This window comes from Ochotona princeps, chromosome 2 (genome assembly GCF_030435755.1).
Source record: "Ochotona princeps isolate mOchPri1 chromosome 2, mOchPri1.hap1, whole genome shotgun sequence".
Taxonomy (NCBI): domain Eukaryota; kingdom Metazoa; phylum Chordata; class Mammalia; order Lagomorpha; family Ochotonidae; genus Ochotona; species Ochotona princeps.
In genome coordinates this window covers 103,866,837-103,885,890 of record NC_080833.1, presented here as the reverse complement: position 1 = coordinate 103,885,890, position 19,054 = coordinate 103,866,837, and the positions used below count along the sequence as shown (strand labels likewise).

The following is a 19,054-nucleotide window of genomic DNA, read 5'->3' as shown; positions in this document are numbered from 1 at the left end:
AGATAAGGCTCGGTTTGGGGGCTATGTCTTCACATGTTGGGACTCCCTTGGAAGGATGAGGAAATGATACCACTTTTGTCAGCTCTTTAGATTTCCTTATCCCAGGTTGGCATCAATAAGGTTAGGGAGTGAGAAGAATCGGTGTTCCACTCCTAGTCTCTCTCTTCTAAGCCTGAGAAGAATATTGACCAGGCAACAAGAAACGATGGAGAACAAACAGGACTAATGGTCCAAATGCCGTTTGCCTTGGCTGTTGAAGTGAGGCCTGCAGGGGGCAGCATCAAGGCAGAGAAGGAGACTAAGAGGGCTCAGTCCTTTCCTTAGTCTGGGGCTCCCCACAGTTCCCCACCATCACTCCTCCCATTCCTTCCAATTTTATTTTTAGCTGCCAGTGGGAGGGGGCAGGATGAGAGGGAAAGTAAAGAAAACAGCAAAAGAGAGGGACAGAGGCACAGAGGACTTGCATACGGGACGAGAACAACCAGGCATGAAGCTCGCCCTCTTCCTTCACCTGTTCTTGCCCCTGATGTTCCTGACAGGTGAGGGAAGTTCTCTTCATTTCTAGTGGGAATGAGAGATTTGAGATGGGACCATTAGGGATAAAATTCTTTAGGAGGGTAAAAAGTTAGTATTGATTCTATATCCGCATGCATGTGTGTGTGTGTGCGTGCACGTGTGTGTATTATTAACATCTTTAACATGGCTGCTTCGTTACCAAGACCGACAAAGGCTATAAGTACCTAGGCCTTTGCATTAGATTTACATTTAGTTTTCTAAAAACTCGCTGTAGGATTGAGGAGACAGAAACACGATGGGACCTTCCACATGGCTGGTCTGATTCCTATTAGAGTCCTTCCCACTAGTACTGTTGGTGGTCTTTGAGGCTTGAGGCATAACTGACTATGTGGTCAGAACTCTAGGTTTACCTAACCTGTGAGGTACAGTTCCAGATCATACAGCCCTGCCAGTTTCCTGAAAATGAAAAGTTTCACATAGAAAGCATGTTTCTGAAAATGAACGTGGCCTGGGATAGAGCTATAGCCTTTAGTAGTGGGGTATGTGTGCTGGGGAAGCAGGGGGATGTATAGCCTGAGAGGGGGCTGCTTAAAAATCCAGAGCCAGGCACTTTTGGAGAAGGAGCCATGGGAGAGGCAAGAGGCCTGAAATTCTTCCTTTCCAGTGCTCTATAATCTTTGTTTCCTAAAATACCAGCCCTGATTTAGAGGAATTGGAGTAAGGGGATGAATCAACCAGAACATGATTGGGGGTCTATATTGTGGTCTGGAGACTGGAACCACGGAGGTGGGCAGAAAAAAGTTGGGAGAGTGAATGAGTTAAAAGGAAGCGGGTTGTGGGAAACTTTGGTGGTGATGGGACCCTTGGCAAGTGCAGATGGCAAACTGTGTGTGAGCAGGCGGGTGGCCCCACCCAGTTAATTGCCACTGAGGTTTCCAGGGCTGGAACCGAGGAGGGACCTAGGCATTAAAGAGTGAAAGTGTGGCAGGAGCCCTGGAAATGAAGAAGAGCTAGAAAGAAGAGGGACCCAGACACTTGGTGCTGCTTTACCTCTTCTCATTCTCCCTCTTGTGCTGGGAAGGGATGTTGTTCTGGGTCTGCAAAAAACCTCCTCCCTTTTTGGACCCTCACAGACTGGGGAGGAGGATGTATAGGAGGAATGAGGCACAAAAGCATAACTTGACTTTTCCAGATATGTCTGTGAATGAGATTGCAGGAGCAAGAATAAAAATACAGCTGTGCTTCAGCATGGCAGAGGGCCACTAGACCCAAACAGGAAGATGGTCATCGGAGTACATGACATTGACAAAGGCCAGGAGAACTCATCAGCAAGAAGCAGGCAGAGAGATTGATCCGAAGACATTCCCTCATGACTTCTCTGTGGTGATTCGTTGACTCTGAACATTCCAGATTAACCTTACGATCCTGGCCCCCAGGTCTCTGCTTCTCCTTTAACCTGGATGTGCATCACCCACGCATGTTCCCAGGGCCACCAGAGGCTGAATTTGGATACAGTGTTTTACAGCATGTTGTGGGTGGACGACGATGGTGAGGTTATGTGAATTCCATGGGAATGGGGCTGTGCTGATGGGGGGGGAGGCAAGATGGATGGGGATACACGTTTATCTGGGCTTTTCAGTGTGGCTGGGGCTCTGAAGTTGCCATCTACGTGCACTGTCCCTAGGGTTTGTGTCAAAGGTCTTAAATTCATATCTTCCTCTTAGGATGCTGGTGGGTGCCCCCTGGGATGGGCCTTCTGGAGATCGGAGAGGGGATGTTTATCGTTGTCCCATAGGGGGCGCTCACAGTGCCCCATGTGCCAAGAGCCACTTGGGTAAGATGTCACAGGCTTCCCCTCCCAACTCCTAACCTTGATACCTTTGTAACTTCGATCCCTTATACATGTTTCTTCACCCTTGTAACTCACACTGCATCCTCCTCTGGTGCCAGTCCTTTCCAAAAATCACTCTGAACTCAAGCACCACCTGTGACCCACACTCTTCCTTCTCCTCCTCCCTCCCCCGCAATCCTCATCCCAACCAGGTGATTATCAACTGGGAAATTCGTCTCGTCCTGCTGTGAATATGCACCTGGGGATGTCTCTACTGGAGACGGATGGCAATGGGGGATTTATGGTGAGCTAAGGAAAGGTGGCAGCAGGGTCTCTGAAGGCTGGTGGCAGAGGAAAGAGTGGTGAGGTAAGGGAAGCTGGTCTACATGGAGAGGCCAAAGAGTTAAAATTACTGCATTAGCAAGGTTGGAGCATCTCCAGCAATGGTCTCAAAGTATTGCTTAGCTGGGAACTTGTTCTGAGGGTACCTTACAAAACCGGAGCTAATGATTTCTCCCGCTCCTTCCCAGGCCTGTGCCCCTCTTTGGTCTCATGCTTGCGGCAGCTCTGTCTTCAGTTCTGGGATATGTGCCCGTGTGGATGCTTCATTTCGGCCTCAGGGAAGCCTGGCACCCACTGCCCAACGTGAGCACAAAGGAGGACCCGAGGACTCAGTTCTTGGAAGGGGGTGCTGGGTGGGGAAAAGCTGGGGCAAAGGGATTCCATGCCTAGCAGAGGACTTTCAGGGCTGTCCTTGCTGGTTCCTAATGTACCTGCAAAAGCTTCATCCTCTCTAGTGGAATATAAGCAGACTTCTTACCAAGGCATCTATCCTCCATGATATGACACAGCCAGATCAAAAACACCTTCTCCCTTCAACCTTCAGTGCCTTGGCCATATGCATTCATCTCCCCATACTCCCGTGTGTCATCTGTTTTCATACCTCCCTTTCCTTTTGTTTGACCTGCTCCCCCTCTCCTCAAATATTTTCAGTTTTCAGTGTCTTTCTGGTTGCTGTCTCCTGTGCTTCCCACCACCAGAACTGACCCATTCATTCTCCTGTAGCACAGGGTGGTGCTGAGTTTCCACCTAGCACTTATTTCTTCTTTGTTTCTTGGCGAATGATATATATGTGCTTCTCCTCTTTCATTCATTCCTGCACTTACTCAGAGCCTGGTACATTTCCTCCTGCGCATGTGAGGAGTGCCTGATAAATGTATGAACTGAGTGTACCCACCCATGACCTCTTGTTGCCCCCCAGCGCAAATATCCTTCTACTTTTTGGTTCCCCTTAACCATACTCTTGCTCTTAGGCTGCCCCACATACATGGATGTTGTCATTGTCCTGGATGGCTCCAACAGCATCTACCCTTGGTCTGAAGTTCAGACCTTCCTGCGAAGGCTGGTTGGAAGACTATTTATTGATCCAGAGCAGATTCAGGTAAGAGAAAGCAAGATGGATGGCAAGAAAGAGATGGGAAGAGAGGGCATGAATGTAAATTGTGTTTTCAGTAGTATCTAGCTAGTCAACTTCATTCTCTCACAACTTTCTTTTCCCTCTTTCCTCCTCTCCCATGAGCCCACATTCCATTTGATTGCACACTTTATTTCCAGGTGGGATTGGTACAGTATGGGGAAAGCCCTGTACATGAGTGGTCCCTAGGAGATTTCCGAACTAAGGAAGAAGTGGTGAGAGCAGCAAGAAACCTCAGTCGACGGGAGGGGCGAGAAACGAAGACTGCCCAAGCGATCCTGGTGGCCTGGTGAGGCATTGCAAAGGGGGGTGAAGCAGGCTTAGAAGGGGAGGGCTTGGGGTACATTATACGCATCATCTTACATGCTTATTTTCTATGAATATCAGTGGCGTGTGAAGGAAGACTGTACTAATGGCGCAGGAAATAGTTTAGCTGTCACTGCAATCAGCTCTCATTGCATTTCTACAGGCTCTGTGCCTGCATCTTTCCATGCCTCTGCTTTGTCCATTTCTCCACTTCAACTTTGACCCTGACCCTCAGGTTCTCCACCATTCCTGACCTAGCCATGATTCAAAACTCATCTTTGGAAAGACTTCTGACATGACCATTCTCCCCTACTCTATGTTTATTATCTTACAACTTGTTCTCACAAGTGCACTATTTATTGACTGACTCTATGAATGAGTGAGGTTTGCACTTGCTTGCTTTAGTCATAGGGTACTCTATGCATTCTAGGCTGTCTTGTATTTGAGCTCTTATTCTGTGTCAGACTCCATTTTAGACACATAGGAAGTAACCTATGAGGCAAGAAGCCTGACCCCACTGAACTGATGACAATGTTAAATCCTGTGTGTGTGTGTGTGTCCATACTCCTTTCTTTTTCTTCTCAGCACAGAAGGGTTCAGTCAGAGCCGTGGAGGCCGACCAGAGGCTGCCAGATTACTCGTGGTAGTCACCGATGGAGAGTCCCATGATGGAGAGGAGCTTCCCGCAGCACTGAAGGCCTGCGAAGCTGGCAGGGTGACACGCTATGGGATTGCGGTGAGAATTAACTCTGCATCTAGAAAACTTAAGAGAGGGAGGAGTGATGGTTGTTTTTTCTTTAAGTTTTATTTATTTTTTAAAAGATTTATTTATTTTTATTACGAAGTCAGATATACAGAGAGGAGGAGAGACAGAGAGGATGATCTTCCGTCCATTGGTTCACTCCCCAAGTGAGCCGCAATGGCGGTTGGTGCTGCACCGATCTGAAGCCAGGAGCCAGGAACCTCTTCCAGGTCTCCCACGCGGGTGCAGGGTCCCAATGCTTTGGGCCGTCCTCGACTGCCTTCCCGGGTCACAAGCAGGGAGCTGGATGGGAAGTGGAGCCACCGGGAATAGAACCAGCACCCATATGGGATCCTGGGCACGTTCAAGGCAAGGACTTTAGCCACTAGGCCACTGCGCCGGGCTCAGTTTTATTTATTTTTGTAAGGCATAGTCACACACACACACACACACACACACACACACACACACAGACAGATCATCCATTTTCTGGTTCATTTCCCAAATGGCTGTATAGCAAGAGCTGGTTCAGGACAAACAGGAACCCAGAACTCCATCTAGGCCTCCCACATGATGGGAGTGTAAGCACTTGGACCATTATCTAATGCCTCCCAAAGTGCATTATCAGGAATGCAGGATTCGAAGCGCAGCACAGCTGGGACTCAAATCAACACTCCTATGTCCAGTGTGGGTATCCAATGTGGGTACCAAGTGGTGGCTTAACCCACTGCATCACAACATCCACCCCAGGAGGCATGACCTTAAAAACCAAGAACCTGAGGGAACATTCTGGATGTTATTTCTAAACATCAGCAGCATTTGCCTTCCTTCACCTGGGCAAGCTGTTTTCTGCACCAGCTCTAACACTTCATTCCCTCAGCTAACTGACTCTGTCTTGGTTTCCTGACCTCAGGTCCTGGGTCACTATCTGAGGAGGCAGCGTGACCCCAGCTCCTTCCTGAAGGAGATCAGAGCTATTGCCAGTGATCCGGATGAGCGATTTTTCTTCAATGTCACTGATGAGGCTGCACTCACTGACATTGTGGATGCACTAGGAGACCGGATTTTTGGTCTTGAGGGTAATGCTTATCCTGGCGTAATGGAGAACAGAATTGGTGGTGGTGGTGGTGGTAGTGATGGGATTCTGGAATGAAGATGGAACTCTGGAGTGAGTTCTTTAAGTCAAAGGGGAAATGACCCTCTCCTGACCTTGCTTCCATATTCCTTCATGTTAAGGATCCCATGGAGAAAATGAAAGCTCCTTTGGCTTAGAAATGTCTCAGATTGGTTTTTCTACTCATCAGCTAAAGGTTGGACGAATTATAACCCTTTCAAGATAGCTCCCTACCTCTGACCCCTACTGATCCCTTCCAGCCTCTGAGTTGGACAGCTCCAATCCCAGCATCCTTCCTCTTTTAACCACCATCCACTCTGGCTTTCCCGTGCCTTTCCAACTCACCCTAGTGACCTGCCCAATCCCAGAGAAATTGGTCCCCCTGTTTCCCTTGTCCTCTCAGTGACCCCATTGGCTTGTGCCCCACAGGATGGGATTCTCTTTGGGATGGTGGGAGCCTATGACTGGGGGGGCTCAGTGCTATGGCTTGAAGAAGGCCACCGCCTTTTCCCTCCACGAACGGCCCTGGAAGATGAGTTCCCCTCAGCACTGCAGAACCATGCGGCCTATCTAGGTGAGTAGCAGCAGGCAGCTGCAGGGCACTAGGGGAGTGGGAGGAGGCAGTACCTCATGGGCAGGATGAGGTACTCACTCCTAACTCACTCAACTTCTCACTGCTCTTGTCCTGCTTCCCCTGAGATGTCCTCCTGTGGCATTCGGGAACCCTCCAGCTCTAACTCCAGCATCTTTATCTTCTCCCTCCGGTGCTCTGCTTACTTCTAGGTTACTCTGTGTCCTCTATGCTTTTGCCGGGTGGACGTCGCCTCTTTCTCTCAGGGGCTCCTCGGTTTAGGCATCGAGGAAAAGTCATCGCCTTCCAGCTTAAGAAAGATGGGACTGTGAAGGTTGCCCAGAGCCTCCAGGGGGAGCAGGTAGGGCACCCAAAGAACGGTGGGACCCTTGCATCCTCAGGGACCTCCAGACTGTGGGGAAGGGCATGCAGGGCAGAGAGAGGCAGAGCTGAAAACGATCTGTGCTGAATTCTGCTTGGCAGAGTCTTTCAAGGATCCAAGGGTCAGATGGGCAGGTGGGCGAGCACCTCCCACTGAGTCCCACTGAATTTCTCTTCCCTGGGGTAATCACCACGCCTCACTCCCCAGATTGGCTCCTACTTTGGCAGTGAGCTCTGTCCGTTGGATACGGATAGGGATGGAACAACTGATGTCTTGCTTGTGGCTGCCCCCATGTTCCTGGGACCCCAGAACAAGGAGACAGGACGTGTTTATGTGTACCTGGTAGGCCAGGTGAGGCTTACAGGGTGTGGAGGTTGAAGGGAGGAAAGAAGATACCATACACTGGAAAGTTTGCTGAGAGGTTGGGGCTGCGAGGTTAGCACTCTACTTTCTGTTTACCTCTCCCAGCCGTCCTTGTTGAACCTCCAAGGAACACTTCAGCCTGAACCACCCCAGGATGCTCGGTTTGGCTTTGCCATGGGGGCTCTTCCTGACCTGAACCAAGATGGCTTTGCTGATGTGGCAGTGGGGGCACCCCTGGAGGATGGGCACCAGGGAGCCTTGTACCTGTATCATGGAAGCCAGGGTGGACTCAGGCCACGTCCTGCCCAGGTTAGGCATGCCCACATCAAGCAGGGCATGGCTGTAGGGTGGGGGGAGGGAGATGTGCTCCTTGCTTACTAATAGTCTCTTTGGCTAGAGGCTCTGGGCAAAATATTTGAGCAAATACTTTTATCTGTACACACACAAACACACACACACGCACGCGTGCCATGCTTAAGTGGGGACTCTTGAACTTGGGGTGCTTTCTCTGCCTAATGGGAGAATTGGAATGAGCCAGATGGGAAGCTTGAGAAGCCCAGCCTATGGGGTCCCTTGCTTAGTCATTGCTCTCTTCCTCTCAGCGAATTGCTGCTGCCTCCTTGCCACAGGCCCTCAGCTACTTTGGCCGAAGTGTGGACGGCCGGCTCGATCTAGATGGAGATGACTTGGTAGATGTGGCTGTGGGTGCTCAGGGCACAGCCATCCTGCTCAGGTGAGGAGTCTCAGCATGGATAGTCCCAGACAGCAGAGTATAGAGTGAAGCTCTGGAGACACACAAGTAGATTTGAGTTTCTTGGCCTGTACACCTGTACTTTCATCCCTAGTTTATAAACAGGAATAATAGTAGGATCTAAGAGTGGGTGTTGTGGCACTACGAGTTAAGCCAGTGGTTAGGATGCCCATGTTCCTTATCGGATTTCCTGGTCTTGAATCTTGCATCTGCTTTCAATTCATCTTCCTGCTAATATGTAGTTCTGGGAGCCATCAGGTAATGAATGGCTCAAGTACTTGGTCCCCACCACCCACACAGGAGTCCCAGATGAAGTTCCTGGCTCCTGGCTCCAGCACCTGCTTCTGTGGACATTTGGGTTGAGGGTGAGGGCGTGACCAGTAGATGGAAGATCTTTCTCTGTCCCTTTGCCTTCCAAACACATCAAAATAAACTTCAAAATAAACATACCTAACCTTTACAGATAAATTTTAGGGATTAAATGAGATAATCCATTAAACATTTATTTAGCACAGTGCCTAGTGCAAGGTGAATGCTTATAAAGCTGATTCTACTCTTTCCCTTCTGTCAGACACCTGGGCATTCTCTCCCTTGACAGCATAGAGGTCATACTCCCCACCGCTAGAAATCCTTTCCCACCCTGTTCCCAGTTCCCGGCCTATCGTTCACCTGGCCCCGTCATTGGACGTGACCCCTCCAGCCATCAGCGTGGTGCACAGGGACTGTAAACGGCGAGGCCAGAAGGCAGCCTGTGTGAGCGCAGCCCTTTGCTTCCGAGTGACATCCCGCACACCCGGTCGCTGGGACCGGCGGTTCCGTGAGTGACTGGAGTACTTTCTAGATAGCTCTCGTTCCCTTGCCTGCTATGTTCTCTGGGCCCATCTCCATCTTCTTTTTTTGCCTCTCCCACTCAGATATCCGATTCACAGCATCACTGGACGAGTGGACAACCGGAGCCCGTGCAGCATTCGACGGTTCGGGTCAGAGGCTGTCCCCTCGGCGGCTCCGGCTCAGTGTGGGGAACGTCACTTGTGAGCAGCTGCATTTCCACATGCTGGTGAGGAGGGACAGGGACCACTTTGCCTCGGGGCCTGGGAGCAAGCAGAGTCAGTCAGCAAAAAAGCCAAAGCTGCAGAAGTGGGACAGTTCAGACTCCTGCGGCAGACAACTGTGGCTTTGGATCCTGGCTCTGCCACCTGTATCTTCTGAAAGGTCGTTTAACCTCCAGACCTCAGACTCCTTGTCTGCAAAAGGATGACAATAATAACTATATCATAAGATGCTTTTAAAAAATCAATTAAATGTAACAGGTTCAATAAGACATGAGATTCATGCTCGATGCTCGGAAAGTGCTCCATAAGTGACAACCACAGCTAGCATGTTCTGCCAGAGGCCTGGGTTGTTCCCAAATCCTAGCTCCCCATGATCATTCAATCTGATCTCCCTCAGGATACATCAGATTACCTCCGGCCAGTGGCTTTGACTGTGACCTTTGCCTTGGACAACACCACGAAACCAGGGCCTGTGTTGGATGAAGGTTCACCTACCTCTATCCGCAAGTTGGTCAGCAGTGCCACACCCTGTCCTGGTCCTGGGTCCCGACACCACCCTCCCAGTAACTCCCAAGAGTTCAGGGAGGGAGGAGACCTGAGATCGCAGAGAAAGCTCGCCTCTCATCAAATCGTCCCCACTCCCCACTTTCCCCCAGCTGTATTCTCTGCTGGCGCTCCCCTCAGCCCATCCTCTCTCCTCTAGATCCCCTTCTCAAAGGACTGTGGTCCTGACAATGAATGTGTCACAGACCTGGTGGTTCGAGCTAATATGGATATCAGAGGCTCCAGGTTGGTTGGTCAAGAACTGGGCAAGCCAGGGTGATTTGAGACACAGGGGAAGGGACTTGAAGGAGACCTTGGGGTTGGGTGGGGAGATTGTTCTTTCCGCAAGACAGGGGGAGACTTTGGGCACTGCTCTCCAAGTCCTGGCCTCTCCCTCTTCCCCCTCTCACAGAAAGGCCCCATTTGTGGTTCGAGGTGGCCGGCGCAAAGCCGTGGTGTCAGCCACCCTGGAGAACAGGAAGGAGAATGCCTACAACACTAGCCTGATTCTCAGCTTCTCCAGAAACCTCCATCTGACCAGCCTCACTCCCCAGGTGCCCTTTGGAGGAGAGGGTGGGGGATGCAGAGAGAAAGGAAGAGGAAGAAGTTTGGGTCTTGGCCTTGAGCCTGGGCTCCAGCCCCACCCACACTCCTCTGCCCTCAGAGGGATAGCCCCGTGAAGGTGGAGTGCACAGCCCCTTCTGCTCACAGCCGGCTCTGCAGCGTGGGACATCCTGTGTTCCAGGCTCGAGCCAAGGTGAGTAAGGGCCCAGATGAGAAAACTGCTCTGGGAGGGTAGGGGCTGGGTGTCTGTGCAGCCTAGGTGTCCTGCAGCGGGGGCACATGAGCCTCCCATTCCTTTGGAGTCATGCCATGAGGAGGCATCTATCACTGGCCCCTGTTCTCTGTCCCCAGGTCACCTTTCTGATAGAGTTTGAGTTTAGCTGCTCCTCCCTCCTGAGCCAGGCCACCGTGAGGCTGACTGCCACCAGGTGTTCCTTCAAGCCCTCTCCTGTTGGGTCCTGCCTGGGGGTGGAGGGAGTAGGGCACCATGGACTCCTGTATTAGCAGAGAAGGATGTCTGAAGAGGGGTTGGGATGTAAGCCTCTTCACCCCACCTCAACCCCAACCCTACAGCAATAGCCTGGAGACAAACACCACACTTCAAGACAACACGGCCCAGACCTCAGCCTACATTCAATATGAGCCCCACCTCCTGTTTTCTAGGTATGGCCTGGCTCCTAGCTGGGATCCAATTCTTACTCCAGACCCTTCATGTTCCTTCGGTCTTCCCTTCCACTTATTCGGCATTTATAGGAATCCAAACCCTTGGAGCTATTCAGTCTCTTTGGCTTCAGTCCCAACTTACACTGAATGTTTTCTTTGAACCATTGGCATAGGACTTTCCTGGGCCCTGGGCATTGGTCTGGGATGAGAGTTTATGAGCTGTGACTGTAAAGTTTATATCAAGTCATGTCATGTTCAGTTTCTGCCTTTTCGACATATCCCTACGTGTTTATCCCAGTGTTGACCTTGCCTTCTCTGAATGCATGTCAACGTGTGGACTGTGCGCCTCAGTGGCTGTGTCATGGCCATGACCGTATACTCCCCGTTTGATGCCCATGCAGTGACTCCACCCTGCACCGCTATGAGGTTCAGCCATATGGGACCCTCCCTGTGGGTCCTGGCCCTGAATTCAAAACTACTCTTAGGGTAAGAAGCTGGGGGGATCTTGGCATGGGTGCTGAGGAGGTGGAAAAGGGAAAGAGAAACAGCTGTGTGGCAAAAGGAGGAGACAAGTTGACTAGATTTTCAGGGTGGCTATGGTGAATGGGAACAGAGAGTCTTTGGCCTCCCAGCTCTTCCCATGTCTAATCTAGGTTCAGAACCTTGGCTGCTATATGGTCAGAGGCCTCATCATCTCAGCCCTCCTTCCAGCTGTGGCTCATGGGGGCAATTACTTCCTGTCACTGTCTCAAGTCATCACTAGCAACGTGAGTCCAAACTGGGAGTATGTGGACTCCCGCTACATTGAGCTGGTGGACTTACCAAAACTGGCCAGAGCAGCAGGAGCGTCCCTGTTGGCTCACTGCTCTGCAGGTTCCCTGGGAGGGATCTTTTACATGGGTAGCTCCTTTGAAAGAAAAAAAAAAAAAAAAGATTATACAGGACAAAACTGCAAGAATGTGGGTAGTGTGTCCCCTCATGAGAGTCTTTTCAAGTGAGATCTTCCTCTAGGCAAGCTGCACGGTGCAGAACCTGACCGAGGCCCCAGGGCCCCCCGTGCATCCAGAAGAACTTCAGCATACAAGCAGACTGGTATGGCTCACAAGAGGCAATGTGGAGTGTGAGCGCAAGTAGTGATGGGTGCCTGGTGACAGGGCATGGGGCCTGAAGGGGGTGCAGGGGGATCCTTCCAACTCAGGGTCCTGAGCTGTCTTTCTGCCGACAGAATGAGAGCAATACCCGCTGTCAGGTTGTGCGGTGCCACCTTGGGCAGCTGGCCAAGGGGACTGAGGTGTCCATCGGACTGCTGAGGCTGATTCACAATGAATTTTTCCGGAGGGTAAACCTTCTCTCTCTCTCTCTCTCTTTTTTTTTTGCTAGTCTCCCGTCTGTTCCTCTCTGGAACTTTAGCATAGGTTTTAGGAGTAAACAGAACCACATTCAAGTTTCAGATTTTGTCTTCCACAGGCTATTTCACCCTGAACAGTCTATTTCATCTTTCTGCAATCTTTTCTTTCTAATTCCCCAAATACGAAAGATACTATCTAGTCCATGGGGTTGTCATAAAGAATAAAAGAAAAATGAGCTGGACATAGAGTTTTTTTTTTTAAGATTTATTCAGTTTATTACAAAGTCAGATATACAGAGAGGAGAAGAGACAGAGAGGAAGATCTTCCGTCCAATGATTCACTCCCCAAGTGAGCCGCAACGGGCCGGTGCTGTGCCGATCCGATGCTGGGAACCAGGAACCTCTTCCGGGTCTCCCATGTGGGTGCAGGGTCCCAAAGCTTTGGGCCGTCCTCGACTGCCTTCCCAGGCCACAAGCAGGGAGCTGGATGGGAAGTGGAGCTGCCGGGACCAGAACCGGCGCCCATATGGGATCCCGGGGCTTTCAAGGCGAGGACTTTAGCCGCTAAGCCACAGACATAGAGTTTTATTCTTGTGTTTCTCTCCACTTGCCATTAATCAATATTTATAGGATACCTAATCAGTCACTAATTTGTCAAGTGCCTATCAGTAAAAGGCTCTGTGTTAATCAACACTGAGGATATGTTCAACACTGAACATCCTGCCAAATTTGTCAGTTAAAATATTTTTCTTAAATGAATAAACAAATAAATGTCATTATATATCAGATTAGCACTGACGGGTAAATGAGAAATGAGACTGTACAGTCAAAGGGGATCCAGATTATGAAAGACCTCTGAAGCTGGAGGGGGGATGAGGTTGAACTTAACAAAATAGGCAGTCAGGACCTAGTGTGAGCTCCTGAGCAGGGAAGTTAATTATAAGGGCTACCTAGCACCAGGGCTTTATGGTGGTAGATGGTCTACTGTGAATTACACAAAATCCCTGGGATATTTTAAGGAAGGTAGATCTGACAAGCCATCCTTCTCTAAGTCTGCTTTTATCTTTATCTTTCTTTGATAACTTCCTCACCTCAACACCCCCCCTTTTGACCTCAAGCATCTTCTAGTACAGAGATGGAGAATTAAACACCAGGGATGGTGGAAATTAGAAACACTGCCTGAATCCTCAGAGAGGATGACTTCTAACTCAGCCAAAAGGGGAGCTGATAGCTGAAGGGCCAAAGGCTTCCTGTCTCTTACTTTTCCTCTCATTCCCCTCTGCAACCTTTGTTTCTGATCTCGAGGCCTTACAAGTTGTACCTCGCAGCCTCAACTTTGCTCTCAGGATTCCAAAGAATCACACCTGGTGATGGCTCATTTTAAATGTCTTTCAATTCGCTTACTCCACAGGCCAAGTTCAAGTCCCTGACAGTGGTCAGCACATTTGAACTGGGAACTGAAGAGGGCAGTGTCCTACAGCTGACTGAAGCCTCACGTTGGAGTGAGGTGAGGCTGGAGCTGGAGAGCTGCCAGAATAATCGCAATGGGGGTGGGGTGAGGGCACCTGCAGGTAATAAAGGCCTCTCCAATGGGCAGCAATTTGGTGAGCCCAAAATGATAAGCTGGAGCAGGTGTGGTGGTTCAGCGGTTAAGCTGGTGCTTGGGATGCCCACATCTCATATCAGAAGGCCTGGCTTCCAGTTCTTGTTCCACTTCCAATCCAGCTTCCTTGTAATGCGCACCCTGGAAAACAGTGGGTGATGGCTCATTTACTTGGGTCCTGGTCCTTCACATGAAACAACCAGAAGGAGTTCCTGGCTCCTGGCTTTGTTCTGGCCCAGACCTAGTTGTTGCAGGCATTTGACAAGAATGTCAGTGATTGAAAGATAATCCCCCCCCCCTTTTTCTCTCCCTCCCTGTTTCATTTGCTCTACCTTTCAAATAAATAAAAAAAATATATAACTTTAAAAGACATATGATGGCGAGCATTATAGCACCGTGGGTTATGCCACTACTTGTGATGCCCAATCCCATATTGCAGTACCTGAAATAATGTCCCATCTGCACGTCTGATGCAGCTTCCTGTTAACGTGTACCCTGGGAAGTAGCAGACAATGGCTCACGTATTTGAGTCCCTACCACTCATGTGGAAGATGTGGGTCCAGTTCTTTCTTGACTCTCGGCTTTGGCCTGGCCCAGTCATGTTTGTTCCTGGCATTTCAGAAGTGAACCAGCAGACAGAAAATCTCTCTTTATCAATCTCTTTCAGTTGTTCTTTCAAATAAATAAAAACAAACTTTTTGAAAAGCTTGTGAAAATGAAATTAAAATATATGGTTTTATTTTAATGTGATAAATCAATACACTTAGGATTGCCTCAGCTCCTAGCTATTTCTTTCCTTTAAAAGAAAAAAAACCAAAAAAGGTATTTAAGGGTTGCATGATAGCTTAGCAAACTAATCCTCTACCTTCTATTGCTGGTAATCCATGTGAGTGCTGGTTAGTGTCCTGGCTATTCCATTTCTAATCCAGCTCCTTGCTTATGGCCTGGGAAAGCAGTAGAGGATGGCCTATGTGCTTAAGCCCTCTATCATTCATGTGGAAAACCTGAAAGAAGCTCTTGGCTTTGGACTGGCCCGGTTTTGGCTGCTATGGTCATTTGGAGAGTTAATCGGTGGATAACAGAGCCCCCCACCCCTCATACCCAGCCTATCTCCCACTCTGTAACTACCTTTCAAATAAATAAATCTTTAAAAACAAAAAAAATTTAAAAAAAGAGAAATGGATAGCCAGTATACAACGTTTGATAGGTACCTAAGTGATAACTGAACCCACTGAGCCACATTGCCTGACCCAAAGAAACATTATTTATTTTGTTTGAAAATCAGAATTACAGGGCCCGTCACTGTGGCCTAGCAGCTAAAGTCCTCGCCTTGAACACACCAGGATCCCATATGGGCGCCGGTTCTAATCCCGGTGGCTCCACTTCCCATCCAGCTCTCTGCTTGTGGTCTGGGAAAGCAGTAGAGGATGGCCCAAACCTTGGGACCCTGCACCCACGTGGGAGACCTGGAGGAAGTTCCTGGCTCCTGTCTTCTGATTGGCGCAGCACCAGCCATTGAGGTCACTTGGGGAGTGAATCAATGGATGGAAGACCTTCCTCTCTGTCTCTCCTCCTCTCTGTATATCTGACTTTGTAATAAAAATGAATAAATCTTTAGAAAAAAAGTGAAAGAAAATCAGAATTACAGAGAGGGGAGGGAAGAGAAAGAGAACTTTCATATACTGATTTAATTCCCAAATGGCTGCTATGGCCAGAGTTGGGCCAATCTAAAAACCATGGGCCAGGAGCTTCTTCCAGGTCTCCCATGTGGGTACAAGGCCCAAGAACTCCAACCATTCCCATGCCATTAGCAGGGACCTATATCAGAAGTGGAACAGGGCCCAGTGCAATGGCCTAGTAGCTCAAGTCCTTGCCTTGCACATGCCAGGATTCCATATGGGCACTGGTTTGTATCCTGGTGGTCCCACTTCTCATCCAGCTTCCTGCTTGTGCCATGGGAAAGCAGTCAAGGACAGCTCAAAGCCTTAGAACCCTGCACCCACGGGCCCGGCGGCAGTGGCCTAGTGGCTAAAGTCCTCGCCTTGAAAGCCCCGGGATCCCATATGGGCGCCGGTTCTAATCCCAGCAGCTCCACTTCCCATCCAGCTCCCTGCTTGTGGCCTGGGAAAGTGGGAGAGGGCGGTCCAAAGCTTGGGGACCCTGCACCCGTGTGGGAGACCCGGAAGAGGTTCCTGGTCCTGGCATCGGATCGGCGCGTACCGCGCCCGTTGCGGCTCACTTGGGGAGTGAAACATCGGATGGAAGATCTTCCTCTCTGTCTCTCCTCCTCTCTGTATATCCGGCTTTCCAATAATAATAAAATCTTAAAAAAAAAAAAAAAAAGCACCCTGCACCCACATGGGAGACCCAGAAGAGGCTTTGGGCTCCTGGCTTCGGATGGGTGCAGCTCTGGCCATTCCAGCTACTTGGGGAGTGAATTTAGCAGACAGAAGATCTTCCTTTCTGCCTCTCCTTCTCTCTGTAAATCTGACTTTCCAATTAAAAAAAATATTTTAAAATAATAGAAATTGTAAAAATTAATAGATAATAATAAATCTTTTTATTAGAAGTGGAACAGCTGGGAAATAAAGGTAGAGGATTAGTGCGATATGCCATTGCATTGACCCCTAATATATTTTTTAAAGATTTATGTTTATTACAAAGTCAGATATACAGAGAGAGGAGGAGAGACAGAGAGGAAGATCTTCCGTCCGATGATTCACTCCCCAAGTGAGCCGCAATGAGCCGGTGCACACCGATCCGATGCCAGGAGCCAGGAGCCTCCTCCAGGTCTCCCACGCGGGTGCAGTGTCCCAACGCATTGGGCCGTCCTCTCCTGCTTTCCCAGGCCACAAGCAGGGAGCTGGATGGGAAGTGGAGCTGCTGGGATTAGAACTGGCGCCCGTATGGGATCCTGGGGCTTTCAAGGCGAGGACTTTAGCCGCTAGGCCACGCCGCCGGGCCCTGACCCCTATATTTTTAATTGATATAGTAATCATAAGTATTTACGAGGTAAAACGTGACATTCCAGTACATGTTTAAAATGCATGGTGATCAGATCAGGATCATTGCCTATCTTTCACCTCAGAACTTTATCATTTTTGTGTCATAAATATTCAAAATCCTCTGCATTAGCTATTTTTGAAATACTTTTTAAAAAAGATTTATTTATTTTTATTGAAAAGAGGAAGATCTTCTGTCTGATGGTTCACTCCCCAAGTGGCCGCAACGGCTGGAGCTGAGCCAATCCAAAGCCAGGAGCGCTTCTAGGTCTCCCACACGGGTGCAGGGTCCCAAGGCTTTGGGCTGTCCTCCACTGCTTTCCCAGGCCACAAGCAGGAAGCTGGATGGGAAACAGGGCCACAGGGAATAGAACTGGCACCCATAGGAGTTCCTGGCACATGCAAGGTGAGGACTTCAACCATTATGCTATCATGCCGGGCCCTGAAATACTCTTTTGCTGTTTTTTTTTAGAAAATCAAGTTTTAAAAAGAAATAAAATTCAAAAAAAAAAAAAGAAAATTATGTTTTAAAACAGATTTACTTATTTGAAAAGCAGCGTAAAAGAGAGAGAGAGATCATCTACCCACTGGCTCACTCCCCTATGGCCACAAAGGCCAGGGTTGGGCCAGGCCAAAGCCAGAATGCTAGAACCCCCATTGTCTCCAGTGTAGGTGTCAGAGGCCCAAGCACTTTGTCCACCATCCATCTTCAGGTGCTTTCCCAGAAGTAGGAGCAGGGAGCTGGTTCAGAAGTGGCGTGATCAGGACTCAAACCCCTGTTCACATGGGATGCTGGAGTTGTGTGTGGCAACTTAACCTCCTGTGCCACATGGCCAGCCCCAATGGATTCAGTTAAGTGTCATCAAGCAAAAGTTCTCCTACTGTGCCACGAGAACAGTAAAGGCTATTCCTCCTATGCGACTACACCCCTGCACCCATTAAGCATCTTCACTCCCGCACCCCTTCAGTTCCTTTCCTTTGAGTAGAAAGTTTATATATTTGTTCAATTTGGAGGCTGCCCTTTGCCATAATGAGGGAGGCTTGGGGGTGGGGAAAGTAGCTGGGTTAAAGGGCACATGTGAACAAACACTCCCTCTACCCCAGAGCCTGCTGGAGGTGATCCAGGCCCGGCCGGTCCTTATCTCCCTGTGGATCCTCGTGGGCAGTGTGCTGGGAGGGCTGCTGCTGCTTGCCCTCCTCATCTTCTGCCTGTGGAAGGTGAGTGCTGCCTGAGCGGGGCAGGCCGAGCAGACAAGACCTGCGCTGGGCAGCTAGGCAGGCTGCGGGGGTGATGCCCAGCTCTCCCCTCACTATATTCCACAAATAGCCGCGGAATTAAACTCATCCAGATCAAATACATTTTCTGTTATTTTTGGAAGGAGGACCAAAGCGAAGACCAGATAAGTCTGAGGGCTGGTGGCCAAGTCCCCGCGAGTCAGGGCGTCCGATGATGAGTCTTATCTCTTCTTCTACAGCTTGGCTTCTTCGCCCGTAAGAAAATCCCTGAGGAAGAAAAAAGAGAAGTTGGAGCCACGAATGTAGAATAAGGCGCTGCAAGGTCCTTCCTGGCAGCTTCTTCAAGAGACTGGCATGAGAGCAGAGGGTTGGAGGGCTCCGATGGGACAAGCGGCGGCCTTTGGACTGGCTCCCCAGACCTGCAGCCCGCGCATGCTTTTGAGGTGTGAGGATGCTGTTGGCTGGAGATGAGGCTTTACCTCAGACGAGCAGGGCTGGCACCCAAACCAGGCCAACTCACAGCCTGTGCCTTCCTGCTCCTCAGCATCCCCATTCCACGGCCAACATTGGCGTCTTTGTTTGGGTGCCTTTCTTCCCATTGCCAGCAATCAAACTTTTTTTAAAAAATGTTTGCCTGAGCTCCCTGACTCCTTTCCGATTCCCTCTTTGTCCTCCCTCGCATTGAGAAGGGGTGAGGTTTATTCTTCATTCCCCTCTCCCCTCACCCTCTCACCTACTCCACAGGAGAGAGCTGACGTTGGCTTGAAAGAGGGAAAGTCAACATCTGCTGCTTTCCTGTGGAGTCTGGTGATTCATAGAGCCGGAGGGCGAGAGTCAACAGGAAAAAAGGAGGGAGGAGGAAAAGCCACAAGAGACATTCTGTACAATTCCAAGGAACAGAGAAGCCTTTACACAGGCAACTGCCATTCCCTCCTCCACTCCCCGAAACCTGAGCCTTGGTAGCGCCCTCGGCCGCCCTCAGGTGCTGGTCAC

At 49.7% G+C, this 19,054-nt stretch overlaps 1 protein-coding gene across 2 annotated transcripts; it reads left to right on the top strand.

Moving 5' to 3' along the window:
- Positions 1-447: 447 nt before the first annotated feature.
- Positions 448-18,673, top strand: ITGA10 (integrin subunit alpha 10). 2 transcript variants are annotated; one of them, XM_004581833.4, is made up of 30 exons: positions 448-539; positions 1,953-2,064; positions 2,241-2,350; positions 2,560-2,651; positions 2,878-2,992; positions 3,661-3,788; positions 3,962-4,110; positions 4,713-4,863; positions 5,783-5,948; positions 6,106-6,179; positions 6,413-6,557; positions 6,767-6,915; positions 7,144-7,287; positions 7,405-7,608; positions 7,902-8,032; positions 8,701-8,867; positions 8,965-9,107; positions 9,500-9,613; positions 9,806-9,891; positions 10,058-10,199; positions 10,310-10,402; positions 10,561-10,637; positions 10,783-10,872; positions 11,274-11,358; positions 11,526-11,639; positions 11,884-11,964; positions 12,098-12,211; positions 13,632-13,727; positions 17,930-18,043; positions 18,301-18,673. In XM_004581833.4, exons 1-30 carry the CDS (start codon positions 488-490, stop codon positions 18,370-18,372), a joined length of 3,510 nt encoding a protein of 1,169 aa, XP_004581890.4. In that variant the 5' UTR covers positions 448-487; the 3' UTR covers positions 18,373-18,673. The 2 variants fall into 2 exon arrangements, with proteins under 2 accessions (XP_004581890.4, XP_058516895.1); XM_058660912.1 differs by lacking the exons at positions 448-539; positions 2,241-2,350; positions 2,560-2,651; positions 2,878-2,992 and having other exon boundaries at positions 1,977-2,064.
- Positions 18,674-19,054: the final 381 nt, after the last annotated feature.

What these genes read in the sequence shown, in the direction of transcription:
- ITGA10 (XM_004581833.4), top strand. Translation starts at nt 488, where the DNA reads ATGAAGCTCGCCCTCTTCCTTCACCTGTTCTTGCCCCTGATGTTCCTG. An exon ending in AGAGCCTCCAGGGGGAGCAG is followed by an intron (nt 6,916 to 7,143) that starts GTAGGGCACCCA and finishes CTCACTCCCCAG; the next exon opens with ATTGGCTCCTACTTTGGCAG. An exon ending in ATGTGTACCTGGTAGGCCAG is followed by an intron (nt 7,288 to 7,404) that starts GTGAGGCTTACA and finishes TACCTCTCCCAG; the next exon opens with CCGTCCTTGTTGAACCTCCA.